Source organism: Xyrauchen texanus, chromosome 1 (assembly GCF_025860055.1).
Source record: "Xyrauchen texanus isolate HMW12.3.18 chromosome 1, RBS_HiC_50CHRs, whole genome shotgun sequence".
Taxonomy (NCBI): domain Eukaryota; kingdom Metazoa; phylum Chordata; class Actinopteri; order Cypriniformes; family Catostomidae; genus Xyrauchen; species Xyrauchen texanus.
The window spans coordinates 9,922,828-9,943,360 of record NC_068276.1 but is presented as its reverse complement, the minus strand read 5'-3'; the positions used below and the strand labels follow the sequence as shown (position 1 = coordinate 9,943,360).

Below are 20,533 nucleotides of genomic sequence, written 5' to 3'. Positions count from 1 at the left end.
TGAAAACCAGGGTTCCAGCCTACAAACTGCGCTTATATGCACCCTAGCCACGCCCATTCTGGCGGGCTTTGGGACAGTGAGCGTGGGCGCCTCTCATTGGAGCGAGTTCACGCAAGTTCGTCTATAGGCTGCAGCAGTTGCCGCAGAGCAACCAATGAGCTCGCTAGCTAGCCCGCTCAAGATCTGCAGTTGCTGCACTGCGTTGACAAATGATACAAAATTAAGGATAATTTTTTGGCTTCAATATCTCAGAAAAGATGAATCTTTCCCGTAGCGTAAGCTAGCTTACGCAATACTCGTTCCCTCTTCTAGAGAGAACCGAGGTTACGTAGGTAACCGAAACATTTTCTGCTGAAATAAACACAGAGGTGCTAAAACAACAATTCATTTTATTCCCTTTTTCAAAAATCATGAAAGAACAGTAGATTACCAGTTCATAAACACTTAATTTTCAATCTGTTCCTCACAAAATGATATCTTATGACATCAAAACATTCAATAGTGCATGGCTTTTAAGGCGATACATTTTAACACTTGCATTATATTACCAACAATATTTTCCATTTTGCTCGAGCACGATAAAATTGTGCAATATGGGTAAATGCTGACTGAGGCTAACATTTTTATAATCTCCTTTGGTGTTCCACAAAATATAGAAAGTCATACAGGTTTGGAACCACATGGGGGTCAGTAAATGATGAAATTTTTCATTTGTGAGAGAACCATTCCTTTATTTTTGTGTTAACTAATGTTAACATATATAACACTATTTTAGTCTTATAAGTGCTACCTAAAAACCTTATGCAATGGCAAATTATTGGCATATGAATGCATAGAATAAGCTTTTAGCCAATATATCTCAAGTGCTTGATCTGGTCTGATCATAATCTATGGTGTATTTGACCGTTATACATGATTTAGATGGAGTTTTAAGCCATTAAGTGGGAGGGGCACACATTACCTCTCCTGGGTTTTTTGACTTTGTAGTGAAGAAATTTTCAAGGATTGCACTGTGCTCCTCTTTGTGTCTTGTCTTCTCTGTAACTCCGATGTAGGCAGCAAATGGTGTAGCTATTAACCTAAATAGAGACATGTGGAATTAGGCCATTGACATTTCTTATTATATTGTGTAAGATGTTTCTAAGTATGAGTCATTACAAGCATTTTTAGACATCCACCATAAATAAATTCCCACACTGGGCGTTGAAATCTACCCTTTTGTGTACTATCAAATTTCCATTTCCTGTATTGCAAAATTTTACAAATTCCACATTCTATTTCCATGAGCTCACCTTTCAAACAGGTATCTGACTAAGAGGAAGACTAATGCATATGGCACAATGATATAGAGGTGGGATATCCTGGCATAGACAAAGTCATCTGTGTCTTTGAGATCTGCCCATGTGAGGTTGCCCGGCAGCCAAAGGCGGTCCCACCACAGCCACTCATTTATCACTCCCATCATTCTGCCAGTCCCTGTTGAATAAAGTAGATGACAACTCAAATCAGACATTTCAAGTGTAACAGTTACTAAGATGAGCATTTTGTGTCAACATTCAAAAAAGATCTAGACTAGAGCAAAGACAGGCCTAAGTATTTTTAAATACTGAATTTTATTCATGGTAGCAGCAGTTCCTGGTGAAGTAAAGAGAGAGTGTTTTCATTTTACGTGAGAAATCTGTCATTTTACTGAAGAAGCTTTTAAAGACACACAAGCAGTCACAATGAAAATTGATTGAAGTTAAAAGTAAAAAACGTCTCGGGTTACATGTGTAACCCTTGTTCCCTGAAAAAGGCGGAACGAGATGTTGCGCTGCTAAGCGATACGGGGAACAGCTTTCGCTGTGAGCCGAGCTGAAATAATGTGTGGAACACGTCAATGAACATTGACCGGAATTTATAGCCTCGGTTGATGTAATCATTAGATGCACCTGAGGCCAGGCTATAAATGGATACGTCACCAGGTGTCGTCAGATACTTCTTTTTGAAGAGCAGTCCTGGGACGTCCCAGTGCGGCAAAGCAGCGCAACATCTTGTTCCGCCTTTTCAGGGAACAAGGGTTACACATGTAACCCGAGACGTTCCCTTTACAAAAGGCTTCACTTTGATGTTGCGCTGCTAAGCGCTACGGGGAACGCAATACCCACGCCGCCGCACTTGGGGCTGTCCGGACCCCTACGGTTGTGCAGTAAACTCACAAAAACGCGAGAGGTCTCAGACATGAGCTTGAGATGTCGACTCAAGGGCATAAGAGCCCGGAGTAGCATAAACATCTAAACCATTCAATTTTGATGAATGTGTGTGGAGAGGACCAGCCTGCCGCATCACAAACTTGTTCAGGCATGAGCTGAGATGTTGACTCAAGGGCATGAGAGCCCGGAGTGCAGAACATCTAAACTAAAAAAGTCCAATGAATGTGTGCGGCGAGGACAACCTGCCGCATCACAAACTTGTTTAGGCATGGGCTGAGATGTCGACTCAAGGACATAAGAGTCCGGAGTAGCAAAGCATCTAGCCCATAAAGTTCGATGAATGTGTGCGAAGAGAACCCTATCGCAACACAAACTTGTCATAAAACTGATGAATGTGAGCGGAGAGGACCAGCCTGCCGCATCACAAACTTGCTCAGGCATGAGCTGAGATGTCGACTCAAGGGCATAAGAGCCCGGAGTAGCAAAGCATCTAACCCATAAAGTTCGATGAATGTGTGCGAAGAGAACCCTATCGCAACACAAACTTGTCATGAAAACTGATGAATGTGAGCGGAGAGGATCAGCCTGCCGCATCACAATCTTGTTCAGGTATGAGCTGAGATGTCGACTCAAGGGCATAAGAGCCCGGAGTGGCAAAACATCCAAACTAAAAAGTCCAACGAATGTGTGCGGAGGGGACAACCTGCCGCATCACAAACTTGTTTAGGCATGGGCTGAGATGTCGACTCAAGGGCATAAGAGCCCGGAGTAGCAAAGCATCTAGCCCACAAAGTTCGACGAATGTGTGTGAAGAGAACCCTATCGCAACACAAACTTGTCATAAAGACTGATGAATGTGAGCGGAGAGGACCAGCCTGACGCATCACAAACTTGTCCAGACATGAGCTTGAGATGTCGACTCAAGGGCATAAGAGCCCGGAGTGGCAAAACATCCAAACTATAAAAATCTAATGAATGTGTGCGGAGAGGACAACCTGCCGCATCACAAACTTGCTGCAGAGGGAGACCTCTAGCCAAGGTTTTAGAGGAGGAGTGCCCTCTGGTAGAGTGCGCCCTGAAACCTACTGGCGAAGCTTGACCGCGCGCCTCGTAGGCCCGGGCAATAATGAGGATGCCTCTTTGAGGGCACCCCGCCCACCAAGCCGTGGCAAACCGCAGTGGCCAAATACAGCCTGGCAGTTGCGAGGCAAGTGCCCGCTGACAGTTCTTTCTACAGAAAATCCAGAACTGAAGCAAACTGGCAGTTAGCTGGTTCTGTAATATGAACTTTAGCAGAAGGAAATGCATGCAGGCGCATTTGCGTTTCTACGTTCAGCCCCTCCCGAGGGGGAGGGGGGGACTGGGCGACTCAGGGAGAAGTAGAGGAGACATTGCGCTATCAACAGAGGCGAAGAGGTCCTCTTCTGCCCTGTAAAATCTACCCAGATCAGTTCCAAGTGGAGGGAGCCCTAGCACTTGAAATGCTCTCGATGACCTCAAGGATGAGAAGGTCCTCCCTGTTCGAATACGCCCAAGGCGAGCCGTCGAGGAGAGGAATTAACTCCGAGAAACATATCCTGTTCGGCCAGCACAGCGCCATTATTAGGAGGCAAGACCCTTGCTGGTGAACATTGCCAAGACTCCGGGAGCAGAGAAACCGGGAGAGAAACACATACAGACGCATTCTGGGTCATGTATGTGTCTTAACGATCCAGACCCAAGGGGGCTGGGTGATTTCAGGGAGAAGTAGAGGAGACATTACGCTATTCATAGAGGCGAAGAGGTCCTCTTCTGCCCTAAGATCTCACCCAAACTTGTTCTAAGTGGAAAAAGCCCGGCATTTAAAAAGGTCTCGATAACCTCAGGAGAGAGCCCTGTGTCCCTCAGTTGGTACCCTTAGGGGCCAAACATGAAAGATTCCACAATTTGGGGCAGGGATGAAATATTGCCCTGTGCCTGAGATAGAAGATCCTTCCTGTTCGGAATCGCCCAAGGCGAGCCGTCGAGGGAAGAGATTAGCTCCGAGAACCAAGCCCTGTTTGGCCAGGCGGTGTTATCAGTAAGAGGCAAAAACCCTTGCTGGCTGAACTCTGGGCAACTACTACCTTAGGGTGGAGTTCTTAACTCCCCGTTGGTATTTCCTGTCTGGACTGTAAATCTGCTCCAGTATCACGGGCATCCAGGGATATAACTGACCTGAGTGACAGGAGCTTACCCTGGGCCCTAAGCAGAATCCGACGTGTCAGAAATACAGCTGACAAGAACGTGGGTCTCCTTGAAGATTTATGTAAGAGGCTACCGCTGTATTGTCCACCCGCACCAAGACATGGCAGCCTCAGGAGGAGGTATTTCAGGGCCAGAAATACAGCCATCAACCCGAGACAGAGACTGTGACAACCGAGCTGATGACCCTCCTATCCCCTTAAGCTGGACGACCACTTAAGGCCGCTACCCCGCCCATCAGGGAGGCGTCTGTCATTAGCAGTCTGCGACAACAAGACGCACCTAGAGTGGGACCCAATGCAGAAAACCGGGGTCTGAACCACATAGGAAGGGAACGAAGCCTGAGGCGCATAACCTTATTTAGCCCAGGGGTTTTGGCCCTTGGAAGAAATCCCCTGGCTTTTGGCCACAACAAAAATGGTCTCATGAGCAGAAGGTCTAGAGGGATCACCGTGGACGCGTTCGCCCTGAGACCTGGAAATCGTTGGTACTGATAACAGTGCAACCTTGACCTAGCCTGACTTTGCTCAGGGTGATCTGAATGGACTCAATCCTAGCGGGAGATAGTTGTGCCCGCATTGAGATTGAACTCCATACGATGCCCCGATAGACAGTGTTCTGAGTGGGAGAGAGGACGCTTTTCTTGCCGTTGAGCCTCAACCCCAGAGAAACAGATGAGCTAAGACGATGTCCCTGTGCTGAACTGCCAGTTCCTGGAACTGCGCTAGGATCAGCCAGTCGTCTACGTAATTCAGAATGCAGATGCCCCGAGTCGCAAGGAGCCAGCGCTACATCATGCATTGTGAATGTGCGGGTAAAAAGGGCTAGGCTGAGTGAAAGAACCTGACCCTGGAAGACTTCAGCCCCGGAAGTGAACCTCAGGAACTTTCCATGTTGTGGCAGAACTTCTAAATGAAGTATAGAAGTGCGTCATAAGATCGATGGTGACCAGCCAAACGAGTTGTAGGGCTTGAGACACGACCGTCTTGACAGGCATCATCTTGGACTTGAACACCCATGGGTAGTTCAAGCTTTAAGATCTAAGCCAGACGCCACCCCTCACCCTCCATGGGAAACAGGAAGTATTTAGTGTAATAACCTAACTCTCTCTCTGGAAGGGGAACACATACCATGGCCCCTTTAACCAGGAGATTGAGTTTTTTTTTTTTACAAAAAGAAATCCGGTTTACGGTAGTGAGAACACGCCGTTGAAACACGGAAAAGCTGCGAGAGAATTAAATCCTGACGCCCTTATAAGACCCACAGAAAAGAATATATCCGGCAGAAGTTTCCACGCTGCTAGGATCACTGAGATGGGTATTATATTTTAACACTCCCTGTTGAGGGGTTGTCGGGTGTTTCGCGTCCTGAATAAAATGCTGGAACAGCGAAAACACCCGATTTTGACGGAAGCCTCTGCAACCCGAAACACCAAGAGGTGGCGGGAATGGAGGGGCTTCGAGGGGGTACCGGGAGGGGTGAAGTGAAGCACGCGCCCGTCCCGAGGGAGCTACCCCCTAATCTAGGCGCAAGACCATCAGGGTTTTCTCTTACTAGAATTTATAGTCCTGAGGTCTTGCTTCGGGGGCTGGCGAGGGCGGCGAGACTGTCCCCAATCCCTGGGAGGAGGAGCACGACTCGCCACGCTTTGCTTTTGAGCCTCCCTTCAGTCAGGACCGATGTGGGTCTGAGGCTTCCTTTCAAGCGCAGAACCCACACTCAGGTCGTCCAGGAGGTCAGCCTGGTACGCCTGAAAAACAGCATAGTGTGCAGAGCAGCACCAGCCTGACCTGCTGCTTGATAAGCCCTTCCCACTAAAGTGGAGGTTGTCCTACAAGGCTTTGAGGGGAGAGAGGGCTTCTTAAGTGACGATGCCGAGCCCGGCGAGAGATAGCCCTCAAGCGTCTCTTCGACCGGCGGCATCACTGAATACCCCCGTGCCTCAGCACCCACGATAGTCGAATATAATGACGTCGAGGGTATGTGAAAAAAAAAAATAAAATAATATATATATATATATATATATATATATATATATATATATATATATATTTTTATTTTTTATTTTTTTAGGGGTTCTCCATGAGAGAAAAAGCTCTTCATGGAGGTTATCAAAGAAAGGGAAGGGACCCATGAGGCGTTCCCTTTCTTAGACTGGAAGATAAAATCTATCCCCTAGTTTGGAGCGTTTGGGGGTCTCTTTTTCGCGTGGCCAGTCCAATCTGGCAACCGCACGAGTAACAACATCAAGCAATAACTCCGTAGATTTTTTTTAATCGCGGACGGAAAGCTCGGAGGCGGGAAGAGAATTGCGATCCACCTCATGATCCGAAGAAGCGTCGGAACGCGCTTCGAGATCATGTGAAGGACCAGCTGGGTTTGGGGAGAGAGTGAGAGAAAAGGATCAACCCGTCTCTTGCTCCTCAGCCAAATCCCTGCACGAGCCCCACGAACGATCTTTTCGTGAGTGCTGACTCCCGGAAGCAAGCGAGGCGAGCACGACGCACTCTGCCTGTTAAAGCAAATCGCAGTGCTCGCACCCGCCCTGCTGCAACGCGAGAGCAGCGTGCTCTTACCCCCAAACAAACAGCAAAAACTGATGTGTGCCGTCTTCAGCTATAGAGCCAGAAGAGAGGAACACGCACCGTTTGCTTTCAGTCATTCTCTCTTTTTTTTTTTTTAATATATATATATATAATATTTTCTAAACAGAAGAGAAAAATAGAACAACATTCACTGCACACTGCCTAACTGATTCTATCTCCTAACAGAGGAAAGAAAGTTTTGACAGGGTGTGTGAAACACACAGAAACAGAATCGCTCTGAAAAAAGAGTTTCTGACGACACCTGGTGACGTATCCATTTATAGCCTGGCCTCAGGTGCATCTAATGATTACATCAACCGAGGCTATAAATTCCGGTCAATGTTCATTGACGTGTTCCACACATTATTTCAGCTCGGCTCACAGCGAAAGCTGTTCCCCGTAGCGCTTAGCAGCGCAACATCAAAGTGAAGCCTTTTGTAAAGGGAACACCAAATACAAAATTCTAGATACAAGTTTTAAAACATTTGTAACAACATATTGGACAGTTATATTTGTGATTTCTGTCACACTCACAAACGCAGCAAACTGATTTAAGTGCTCATGCAACTCTAACGATGGACAGACTGTTCATGCATTTATGTGTAGCAGAGGTCGGAGGTGACCAGAAGCATGAAGGTGCTTCAATCGTGTGCCACGATGGAGTAACAGCGAACAGGATGGAATATGCTCAGATCTGCATCGACTAAGATTCCAATCAGGTTATTCACAAAATAGTTGTCCGGTGGGGTCTCCGGTTCTTTCCAGAGGGTCTAAGGTTCCTTCCCCTTAATATGCACAACGTACATCCCTAGTGGCTACAGATGTCAAGCTCATCATGAAAGCACAATAAAACTCATCCAAATGACTTGTTCCTTCTGAAGCCAGACTTTCTATGAATAACAACAAAAATGTTGGTCTGTTCCCCACACAAAGCTCTCAAATGATTTCAGAAAACTTGGAATATAGCACTTGAATCATATCTACTAAGGCTGCATGAAGAATCTTAAAAAATTCTCCTTTTGTTACAGAAATAGAACAGCATACAGGTTTGGACCAATGTGTGGGTGAGTAAATAATTACAGAATTTAAATTTTTTAGTGAACTGTCACAAAGTGCTGTGGGGAAATGGCAAAATCTAATAAGAGATCCTAATTATATTCAGCATTTACGTTTTACAGAACTCTCCTGCATTAATTTATACCTTGAAGAAACGTGCTAAGAAAAGCAGACTCTACAATAAATCAATAATAAAACACAATAAAAGATAACCAAATGATGCAAGGAATGTAGTATAAGTTTCAGTGTTAAAATTGTTGAGATTGAATAGCTTTTTGTTGTATATATTAATTTATTTTCTAAATATTTAATGTTAATCTAATATTTAACTTATTTTCTTTCTTTAAAAATGGCACTTAGAACACGTTTATAGTAAAATAGCTCTGCTTTAACTGTAAACAATGTTTAATGGAGTGATGCCTATCACAAGCTTATGTGGCAACACACCTTAGCCACCACCTAATCAGGGAATACAAGTAGAGCTGGTGTGAACCCTTCATGTTATTGTCACATTTGGATTCAAGTTAATTTAGTGCTTTGCATTACCATGCATGTATTACAACTCCCACCTAAGATGAATAGTACTGGCAGTCATATATACCAAAAATAATCCTCCTGTAATTTTTAAACCTAATTTACCTTATTCCTGAGTTATGTTATTCCAAGTATATTTCACCCTGGGACAGTAATTCACACTGTACACCTTTGGCACTGCAATTCATGGTTAGCTCTTGAGCAGGGTGTTGTGCAAACCAGGGTTAAAAGTGACCTTCAAAAAATACATTAACTTAGGATTTAAGTTAGCATGAAATCCAAAATGACCCCATTTAATTTCTTAATGTCAACCTGGTCTCATAGAATCATGTTACTATACCTGCATATTTGAATAATGATTTTTATGAGGCTAATTGTGAGTAACAGCAGTTTCCTGCTGAAATAAATTCAGAGGTGCTAAAACAACAATTACTTTTATTCCCTTTTTCACAAATCACGAAATAACAGCAGATTATCAGTTCATAAACACCCTGTTCCTCACATAATGATATCTTATGACATCAAAACACTTATTTAATAGTGCATCTCTTTTAAGGCAATACATTTTAACATTTGCATTATATTACCCAACTATATTTACAATCTTGCTCGAGCACGATAAAATTGCCTGTTTGCTGAATTGATAGAATATTACACTTGCTTACCAGGCTATAAGCACCGAAGAGTCATCATGTGAGCTCAAAGTGTCATAAGCACCACAAAATGATATATTTTTTATCAGAATCAAATTTTTTGGATTAAAATCTGTATACATGCACAACATTATGTGGATGCTTTAGCAATTTTTCATCTCACAATTGTTTTTTTCTGACCCTGCGTTAGGTTTAGGTTTAAGATTTAGGGTAGGAAGGTAGGTTTTGTTCATTTAAAACTCAATAGAGCATTAACCCTTAAAACTCATCTGTTTGGGAGAAAATTTAGCACTACACAGAGAACATACCTTGAAACAGCTGTAATACTGCAAAAACAGTCACATAATTTTCATAAATTCAGGCTGCTTAACCCCAATGCATAACTCAGGTCTTTAGTGACCCGGTTCCTCATTCCACCCCCTGTACCTTAGCAATTAAAGACCCCAGATATGTAACAGTTTCGCTATATTGCATTTCCATTAATCATATTTTTATGATGATTTAATAAGTTTACTATCAGAGGATATATTTATTTGTTTATTACAAGACAAATGAGTACAATATTCATACAAATGTCTACTATATCACATTGATTTTCTGTGACAATGGTGAATTTTCAGTATTCCATATGATTGTATACATCAAATTTTACATGTTATTTCTTATTCAAAGTGGAGCTGATGTTTCAGTGATTAACTTGATATACATTTGGCATTGCTATTTGATATAGAAGCAATGTGGAAGTAAACTATATCAAGTATAACGCGTGAACAGTAGGTGTTGCTGTCTCATAAAGAAACAATTTTGAAGTAAACTATAGCAAGTGTAACACATGAACAGTAGGTGTTGCTGTTTGATAAAGAAACAATGTGGAAGTAAACTATAGCAAGTGTAACACATGAACAGTAGGTGTTGCTGTTTGATAAAGAAACACTATGGAAGTAAACTATAGCAAGTTTAACACATGAACAGTGTGATTTGCCTATTGTCATTTGAGTGTATTACTGAAATTATGTAAGCTGTGCATCTATTTAGACTCAAAGGCAACATTCACACAGTCAGTGTTTGGTATTGAGAATGTGTTTGTGAGAGTTGAAAAATTAAGAGTGTCAGTTTGGTTATAGAAAGTGGTTGTCACTCTTGTAAATTAAGAAACTGTGTGAACGGAACCGTATCAAGCACTCAAAACAGTACTGACAACAGTATTCTGCTGCTGTTTGAACATGGCCAAAAAGTGCCTGAGAAAACACATGTGTAGCTCAATGTGTTTGATAGCCAGTTGTTTCTCATGAAATTTCAGTGTAAAAGTAATTAATCCTGTTCTGTGTTTGTTGTGTAATGTCTTTGACATATGAAAAATTAAACATCAAATATATCAGAACATATTTTATTTTATTCTATTGTTTTCTAATTGTCTTAAAAATGTTTTGAAAATTTGACACAATTTAGGCATTTTCTAGATCCATTTGTGATGGATATAAGTGTTGGGTCTCTAATGATCCTGTAAAGGGACTAAGTGAAAGGAGGAGGCGAGAACCGGCTGGAAAATATAAATAATATTTTAATAAGAAACTTAAACAAAAAGACAAACACACAAAGGTGTCAGACAGCTGTCTGTAAATCTAAATCTCTCTGTCCCACTGTAGCTTCCAGTCAGCCTTTATCCCTCTCTGAGGCTTGATTAGCCCGATTAGGGGCCGGGTGTGCGGAATCACCACCGGCCCCGCCCTCCGGCCTGTCACAGACCCAAGTTTGTAATAATGTTTGTCGAAACACCCATGCATTTAAGGGTTAATCTGTTCAGCTCTGTACATGATTCCAAAGAAAAGACAACATTTGTCTATGTAAACTTTCATCAAAATGCAAAAATACCACCAGGCTTCATTCTGGTATGAAATGCCCACTTTTTATAATTGTAATCTATTACCGATGGCAAAAATCAAGTCCCGCCATGCATTTTATAAAATTGAACATCATCTTTCACACACAAAAATATCATATTACAGAAGTGAACTGGTTACGAACACCATTTCATGCTAACTTTAAAGTGTTGTGTGAAAATATGTTTACAGCATAACAAACATGTCCAGAAGTGCAGAGAAACATATCAAGAAGGTGATATGGAGTTTTTACAGAGTTAGAGCAGAGGCCTCGTGTTTAGTGCATGTGTGACAGATACGTTGAGCTGTGGTGCTCATGCGGGAGATGTTTAAATTCACCCTGCATTGTGTCCTAATCTAAATGCCCCTCTCAAACCCGAATACATTTCCTGCCTCTTCTCTTCTGTTGCCGTCATTAAATATTGCAACAAAAAAAAGTTCAGAAGAAAAGCTTCATCCATTCATGTATTTTGGATTCCATTTTGGTGTAACAGTACTGAAACCTGACGTTATTTCATCCATCTGTACACTCAGGTTGCTTTTAAAAACCCAAATTAGATAATTAGATTCATCACTATCACCAGTCTTATCAATGGATAGTGCTTTTTTTATGACAGCATTATATCATTATTATTAATTAATTATTATTATTAATCTATGAAGACTTTTTTATCTTATTGATCTCTTACCATGAAGTCCTCGACAATTTGTGGTGTTGAGCTTCAATTACAACATATCCATAATCCAGAAAAGGAAATGTTCCTTGCTTTCATGTTTGCTTAGATCAGGCAGTATTAACTGCAAACAATCTTTTTCTGTTGACTGTAATACAAGCGAAGAGAATGACCAGAAAACTATGTCAACTGAACACAACAAAGAACTCAGTCTGTTTAAACAAGACGTTGAGTAAACAAAGCAAGCTCCACGTGTACAGATCACAAAGAATGTCATTTTCTTCTCTTTCTTCAACCCCATTACAGTGACACTGAACTCAAGCCATTCTATTTTTGCTATCACAAATCCACAATCTCGTTAAACATTTTTGATAACAAGAAAGTATGATAACCAAGTGGAATATTTAGAATTCAAGAACTTATTGAACTTAAGCACATAGAAATTCAGTATTACAGATGAGTTTTCAGCCTATGCACAGTACGTCAATTCAAAATAAGTAATTCATAGGACACAGTTGGCAGCTGTGAAAAATGTCAACTTTCAAGTCTCTTGGTGATCAAAGACACCATAATTTGCAAATGTACAAGTTCAAGTTGTACAAGGCTTACATACTCTACTTTGACCTTCCATATAGAGCAACGTCATCTTTCAAACCACCTCATTTCAAAAGATTTTTGTCTTTCCATACACATGGTCACCAAAAAAAATAAATTTTATCAAAGCTGGTTCAGAATTTTGTAATTACATTTTCATTAGCCTCAACAGAGAGAGTAATTTTTAATTGTATAGCACTTTTCACTACACCCATTCTTTACAGAATATCATGCTTTAACAGAAAATTAAGCTGTAATATCTGTAATGTCTTTGTCATCATTGTGCAGTTTGATAAAAATGTTATTGTAAACGGTGACTTAAAATAAATAAGTAAATAATAATTAATTTTAGAACCCCAGTGAGCAAGCCAAAGAGACTGAAACAGCAAGGAGAAATTTTGGCACTACCATCCTAATAAAAGAAGATAAAATCAATGGACCAAATCAAAAGGGACAATGTGAATTATGATAAAAAAACAACAAACCCTGAAGGAAATGAAACTCTTCCTAGTTTTCCTAATGTCATTGAAGAAGTTTATAAAGCATGCATTGGCTCAGCCACAAGTCGTTTCATTACCTCACCTGCACTAAATAAAAAAAAATACAAAATGGAATACAGTAAAGCACGCTCACCTCTGCTTCCTCTCAGCGGTACAGTGAAGGTTCAGGTGTAATCTAGTCCTGCTCTCTCTGCTTTCCACTGCCAGCAGTGTGAAAATGATCAACATGACAGCAGCCCTACACTCGGGACACACAGGAAAACTCTTTGTTTGAAATACTTTTAGGTCACGCCCAGCTTAGTAGCAATTGACATTTTTTACCCTCCCTTCCTCCCTCCTTACCTTCCATAGGTGAACAGGCATTCAATGTGAAAGTCTGCGTAACTCAACTCACACACACAAAAATTGTGCCCTAAGGACTCACCTCATTTGCATTGTACAACTGATAGTGATGAGGTGAGGTTGAGATAGAGATAGAGTGGAAACACAATGGTGCCACCAGAACAGACAGGTAAGAAAATGGAAACGCAGCACAGAAATTAGTCAATACCTTAAACCGGGAGTGTCAGGGCAGAACATACATACACCACACATTAATCTGTGTCTGTACTTGTGCCTGTTAACTGGAATTTAGAGATATTTTTGGCTTTTCATAACAACTTTTTTTTACTTTGTCTTAAGACCACTTTTATAGGAAATTTTCAAATTTAAAAATAAACATTTTGTCATCATTTACTCACGCCCATGTCATCCAAGCTGAAAAAATGAATAAATGCATCCTAAAAGTGGTACATGACTTGTGTTCTATATTGCAAGCATTCTGAAGCCATACAGTAACTTGTCTGAGAAAGAGATTGAAATTTAAGAGGTTGTTCACTGATAATCTTACCCTCCGCTGTTAAATATATTAGCAATTTCATTGTGTATCGCAGTAGGCCAAAGTCAGTTTTAAATCAAATGTACCTATGAGATGAATTTTGGGATGGAATTAACATCTGAAGTCTACTGAGTGTGTAAGTTAGCAACAGATATTTGAGTTAATGTATCAATACCCACTTATGAGCTGATGTTTAATATTTAAGATTAGGGGTTTGATCAAATGCTTGCTTGGCAAACACCACTTATAACTTTGTGCGACTCTGCACTCTTCTGTGCAGACATTGTTGTTTGACTTCACTATTTATAATTTCATTTAAACTGACCGATCTCAGTTCATTTTCTAGGAAACAAGTGGCATGCCAGTGCTGCTCCTATCTACTTGAATGGGGAATGACCGAAATCCCAAAAATGGTTGGTCAAGAATACGATCAAACATATTTCAAATCATCAGTAAAATCTGACCACACTGGTATCATAAATTGTGCTTCTTTACCTCAGATTATCCAAAAAAAACAAAACTTTCCCAGCTTGTATAGCTAATGCGCATGTGCAATCGCGAGTTGATTGACAGGCGATGTGTGTGTCTACAGGTGATTGGCTCTTTTACCTGTAAGGCGGCACTTCCTTTCTACATCCATTGACCATTGTGCTATTTCTCCCATTCATTTTTATAGAAGTGTCCTGACTCTGCTAAATAGTCTCTGGTTAAACTACCGACACACAGATTCATGTGACAAACAATATAGCACAGTCACAGCGGCGTTTGTCTTTTGGAGAAATGCCAACAAAACTAAAACTAATTTTTACATTGAAACCTGTTTGAGTTAACAGATTAGAGTCTGATAAGTTTCATCTATTATGCCATTTAAAAAAAATTACAGATTTATTGAAAATGGCACCCAGTTAAACAAAATTACTTCTTATGAGGACTATAGGCCTTTTTCCCCTTAGAAATCCTATATTTACTGTGTGACAGGACTAAAGATGGCACAGAGTATGGCTGCTGCGTTGCGAGCTCCGACACAACACTGCAGTTTTTTGTTTGGTTTTTTTACAGTTTTTTTTTTTTTGTCTTGGATGTTGTCTGCCTTATTGTATATGACAGACAAATGCTTTTGGGCATTGGTTCTGCAATTACACACCGAAAACCGGACTTCAAATTCCTCAATACCGACCTGCTGTTTACAAACACGCCAGCAGAGCCCTTTGTCTGGGTAGCCCAGCCGCGGAAACGCAGAAGGAAAAGGGAAAAAGAGCCGGTGTTCTCATCAGAGTAAGATGTCACGCAACTCGACCCCCACTGGCAAACGTTCAATCTCTGGACAACAACCTCTGCGAGTTGAGAGCGCGGATTTCTTTCCAACGAGAGACGAGGGATTGCTGCATTATCTGCCTTACAGAAACTTGGATGTCTGCAGAGATTCCATACTTGCGGGGATCTCCGTGCACCGAGCGGACAGAGCGAAATACCTCTCAGGCAAAAGCAGAGGTGGTGGTGTATGTTTTATGATCAACAAATCCTGGTGTGATCAGAGGAACATATATTTTATCAAGTCTTTCTGCTCTCTTGATCTGGAATTTCACATGCTTCTGTGTCGACCATTCTGGCTACCGAGGGAATTCACGGAATTCACATTATAACTGCCGTGTACAAGCCCCCCACAAGCCGACACAGACCAGGCACTCAAGGAACTGTATGGGAGTATAAGTGAGCAGGAAACCGTGCACCCTGGGGCCACGTTCATTGTGACTGGGGACTTCAACAAAGCCAATTTGAAAATCGCACCAAAATACCACCAACATATCAGCTTCAACACACAAGGGGACCGGGTTTTGGACCATTGCTCTTCTCCTTTCCGGGATGCTACAAATCACTCCCCCACACATCATTTGGAAAATCAGACCACTCTTCCGTTCTGCTTCTGCCCGCTAACTGAAACAGGAAGCACCCACCCTCAGAATGATCCAGTGCTGGTCGGACCAATCAGACTCTATGCTACAAGACTGTTTTGATCACGCAGACTGGGAGAGGTTCCGGTTCGCCTCTGAAATCGAGGTTTACGCTGATAGCGTAACATGTTTCATCAGGAAGTGCGTAGAGGACGTTGTTCCAACAAAACAATACGGATCTACCCCACCTAGAAACCATGAGTTAATAGCGCTGTTCGTGCGGCACTTAATGCACAGACCTCTGCTTTTAATTTCGGGAATGCAGAGGAGCTTTTCATTTCGAGTCAACAAGCCAGTCATGCCCTCCGTAAAACTTTTAGAGCAGCCAAATGCCAGTACAGGCACAAGATTGAAGGACAGTTCAACACCACCAACTCTAGAAGTATGTGGCTGTCACGTTCCTGTGTTGTCTGCCCCGGGTTTTCTGTTTCACTCAGCACGTCACATTCCATGTCACGTTCCTTGTGGTCCAGTCCGTGTTTTCACCAGTCATTGTCTAGAAAACTACACCTCCCAACTCTCCTTGCCCTCACCACCTGCCAGCACTCACTCATTGTTTTCACCTGCGTATCGTTTAGTCCCATCACCTCTGTGTATATAACCCTGTTTATTTCTCCATTCCCCTGTCGGTCTTTGATGTATGTGGACACCTGTTATCCGTGCTCTCTGTCTTTATTTACTTCCCGTTGAACCCTTTGTATGCCTTCCGTGTTCTGTTAACCCTTTGTATGCCCTCCGTGTTTTGTTTTACCTTTTCCCATCGTGGATGTTTTCTTTGTTCGTATTTTTGTTATTCAATAAAGCTTCCGCTGCGAGTAGATCCTTGTCCCGTGTCTGCTTTCACCTGCAATCTTGACAGTGGCAGGGAATTAACATCTTCACTGACTACAAAGGGAATAAAAGCTCTCCCGGATGAGCTAAATAACTTTTATGCTCGTTTCGAGGGAAAAGACACCGCCCTCGTGGAGAGAGCACTCGCGAACATCTGTAAAGCCACGGGTCCAGACAGCATTCCGGGCCAAGTCATCAGAGCGTGCACAAACAAACTAGCTGGTGTTTTTATGGACATTTTCAACCTGTCCCTCTTCTTGTCTGTAGTCCCCACATGCTTCAAAATGTCCACCATTGTGCCTGTACCAAAGCAATCAAAAATCACTTGTTTAAATGACTGGCGTCCTGTTGCTCTGACCCCCATCATCAGCAAATGCTTTGAGAGGCTAATCAGAGATTACATCTGTCCTGAGCTGCCCACCTCACTGGACCCATTGCAGTTTGCCTACCGCAACAACCGCTCCACTGATGATGCCATTGCATCTACACTACACACTGCTCTCTCCAAACTGGAAAAAAGGAACACATATGTGAGAATGCTGTTTGTAGACTACAGCTCAGCATTCAACACCATAGTGCCCTCCAAGCTTAATGTGAAACTCTTAAACAGCTTGCTGTGCAGCTGGATCCTGGACATCCTGTCAGGCAGATGTCAGGTGGATAGAATGGGCAGCAACATCTCCTCATCACTGACCCTCAACACTGGAGCCCCGCAGGGCTGTGTTCTCAGCCCACTCCTGTATTCCCTGTACACACATGACTGTGCGGCAACACATAACTCCAATGCCATCATTAAGTTGCTAACGATACGATGGTGGTAGGTCTGATCACTGACAATGATGAAACAGCCTACAGAGAGGAGGTGCACACTCTGACATGCTGGTGTCAGGAGCACAACCTCTCCCTCAACGTCAGTAAGACCAAGGAGCTTTTAGTGGACTTCAGGAGGAAAGACAGAGAATACAGCCCATCACCATTAATGGAGCACCGGTGGAGAGTCAGCAGCTTCAAGTTCCTCTGTGTCCACATCACTGAGGAACTCACAAGGTCCGTCCACACTGAGGCCAATGTGAAGAAGGCTCACCAGCGCCTCTTCTTCCTGAGACGGCTGATGAAGTTTGGAATGAACCACCATATCCTCATACGGTTCTACACCAGCACTGTAGAGAGCATCCTGACTGACTGCATCACCGCCTGGTATGGCAATAGCACCACCCAAAACCGCAAAGCCCTGCAAAGGGTGGTGCCAGACACATCATCGCAGGTGAGCTTCCCTCTCTCCAGTACATCTACACCAGGCAGTATGTTAAAAAAGCTTGGAGGATCATCAGAGTCTCCAGCCACCCGAGTTATGGGCTGCTCTCACTGCTACCATCAGCAGGTGGTATCGCAGCCTTGCCTATATATGTTTTATACACTTTATATACTTTCAAAAGTAACAGTCAGTATCTGGTGTGGCCACCAGCTGCATTAAGTACTGCAGTGCATCTCCTCCTCATGGACTGTACCAGATTTGCCAGTTTGTGCTGTGAGATGTTACTCCACTCTTCCACCAAGGCACTTGCATGTTCCCGGACATTTCTGGGGGGAATGGCCCTAGCCCTCACCCTCCAATCCAACAGGTCCCAGACGTGCTCAATGGGATTGAGATCCGGGTTCTTTGCTGGCCATGGCAGAACACTGACATTCCTGTCTTGCAGGAAATCACGTACAGAATGAGCAGTATGGCTGGTGGCATTGTCATGCTGGACGGTCATGTCAGGATTAACCTGCAGGAAGGGTACCACATGAGGGAGGAGGATGTCTTCCCTGTAATGCACAGCATTGAGATTGCCTGCAATGACAACAAGCTCAGTCCGATGATGTTGTGACACACCGCCCTGGACCACGACAGACCCTCCACCTCCAAATCAAACCCCGCTCTAGAGTACAGGCCTTGGTGCAACGCTCATTCCTTCGATGATATACGAGAGTCCAACCTTCACCCCTGAGACAAAACCACAACTGGTCAGTGAAGAGCACTTTTTGCCAGTCCTGTCTGGTCCAGCGATGGTGGGTTTGTGCCCAAAGACGACGTTGTTGCCAGTGATGTATGGTAAGGACCTGCCTTACAACAGGCCTACAAGCCCTCAGTCCAGCCTCTCTCAGCCTATTGTGAACAGTCTGATGTTGGGATTGTGCATTCCTGGTGTAACTCTGGCAGTTGTTGTTGACATCCTGTACCTGTCCCGCAGGCGTGATTTCGGGTGTACCGATCCTGTGCAGGTGTTGTTACATGTGGTCTGCCACTGTGAGGATGGTTAACAGCCCCTTCCTGTCTCCCTGTAGCACTGTCTTAGGCGTCTCACAGTACATACATTTACATTTATTGTCCTGGCCACATCTGCAGTACTCATGCCTCCATGCAGCATGTCTAAGGCACGTTCACGCAGATGAGCAGGGACCCTGGGCATCTTTCTTAGTGTTTTTCTGAGTCAGTAGAAAGGTCTCTTTAGTGTCCTAAGTTTTTATAACTGTGACCTTAATTCACTACCCTCTGAAAGCTGTTAGTGTCACTTGTTTGACTGCGCAAAGAGAGAACATTGAGGTTTTGTTGTCAAAGTCAAGTCAAATCATTTTATTTGTATAGTTTTATTTGTGCTTTTCCCATTACACATGGTTTCAAAGCTGCTTAACAGAAAATCAGCTGTAATGTCTGTAACATCTCAAAAGCATGAATAACCACCACTCCTGGAAACCTAATCAACAATTTGATAAAATAATAAAAAAGGACCATTTATAGCTTAATATTATTAAAAATGTCAAAACTTAGTCCAGCTGTCCCCATATGAGGACATATATTTTTAGGAAAACTATTTTCTTAACTATTTTTTTTAAGTGCTATTAGTTACACATCAAAAAGGGAAATGGAAAATGCACACAGCAGTCATGCTCAGGACTAACCCAGCATACAGCATAATAGCATTAAACATGGAAGAACCCAGTATTTTGCTTAACCCAAACTAAACAATTTCAAGTGAGAAGCCCATTAAAGGTGCACTCAGTCATTATTTTATTTTTTTTTTTAAAGTATGTCAAAGTTTGGCATACAACGACACCTAGTGGCCTGGAGGCTGCATAATTCAAACAGTAGAAATTCACTATGCACAGTAAGCCAAGCTTAATTTAATACAAATGAAAGTATCCAATAACATGGGAGTTATGAGATTAGGCAAGGAGTATTCAGCTAGTCATGTGATGCTAACATGACTGCCCCCTTGAGGTGCCCCTGCTCCATATAGAAAAAAAGAGCTTTATAAGGTTACTGATATGACTTCATGAGTGACCATGATTTTATAAATACGCTTCGAAATTAATCTTCAATTCTTTAGAAGTAAAACATTTCAAATGAGGAAAATAATTACTGAGTATACATTTAATATTTGTTTGTCTATATGGAGAAAAAAAAATCTTTTGGGATTCTAGATAAATTAATAATGATTAATTTACTCTACTGAAATGTTACCTTTCCCTTTGAAAAGCCATTGGTGACAGGTATGGTTGTTGATTCTGGATATTTACATATAAACAGCTGGAAATGTATTTGCTCCATTAGCTGGTGACACAATTTAAATGTTAATGATGTTATGTGTTGGGTCTAAACCTTTTGAGATTGACTTAACATCTCAGTCAGTGGAATAAACCTGCATTTTAAATAATGAACTAAATACAACAAAAGAGAATGATTTTCCATCTCAGTCAGTTGAATAATCCAGCACTAAGAACAAAATACAACAAAAGAGACTCACATGAATAGAGCTGTTCAGATTGTAGTCCAAAAACACAGAAGAGTATTAGCATTTTCAAACCATAGGATCCCTCTAGATTTTCCTATTGGTTTTTATAATGGTAGTTTTGGATTATGAGAAAATTAAGGTCTGTGGTAAACATTACTTTAAGTATGTTGTTAACAAGTTGAATAAGAACTAAGATGGTTTTCCAT

The 20,533-nt window shown here is 42.2% G+C and overlaps 1 protein-coding gene across 2 annotated transcripts in view; it reads right to left on the bottom strand.

Annotated features, from left to right (window-relative positions):
- The window catches only part of cers3a (ceramide synthase 3a), a 47,219-nt gene extending 34,070 nt beyond the window's left edge, over positions 1-13,149 (bottom strand). Inside the window, exons 1-3 of one of the 2 annotated variants that reach the window (XM_052130035.1) lie at positions 13,025-13,149; positions 1,293-1,476; positions 962-1,079 (exon numbers count right to left, since the gene is read on the bottom strand). In XM_052130035.1, the coding sequence (XP_051985995.1) occupies positions 962-1,079; positions 1,293-1,465 (291 nt within the window). In that variant the 5' untranslated portion in view covers positions 1,466-1,476; positions 13,025-13,149. Of the gene's footprint in view, positions 1-961; positions 1,080-1,292; positions 1,477-11,812; positions 11,948-13,024 lie in introns of those variants that run through there. The other variant, XM_052130121.1, reaches the window with a different exon arrangement.
- Positions 13,150-20,533: the final 7,384 nt, after the last annotated feature.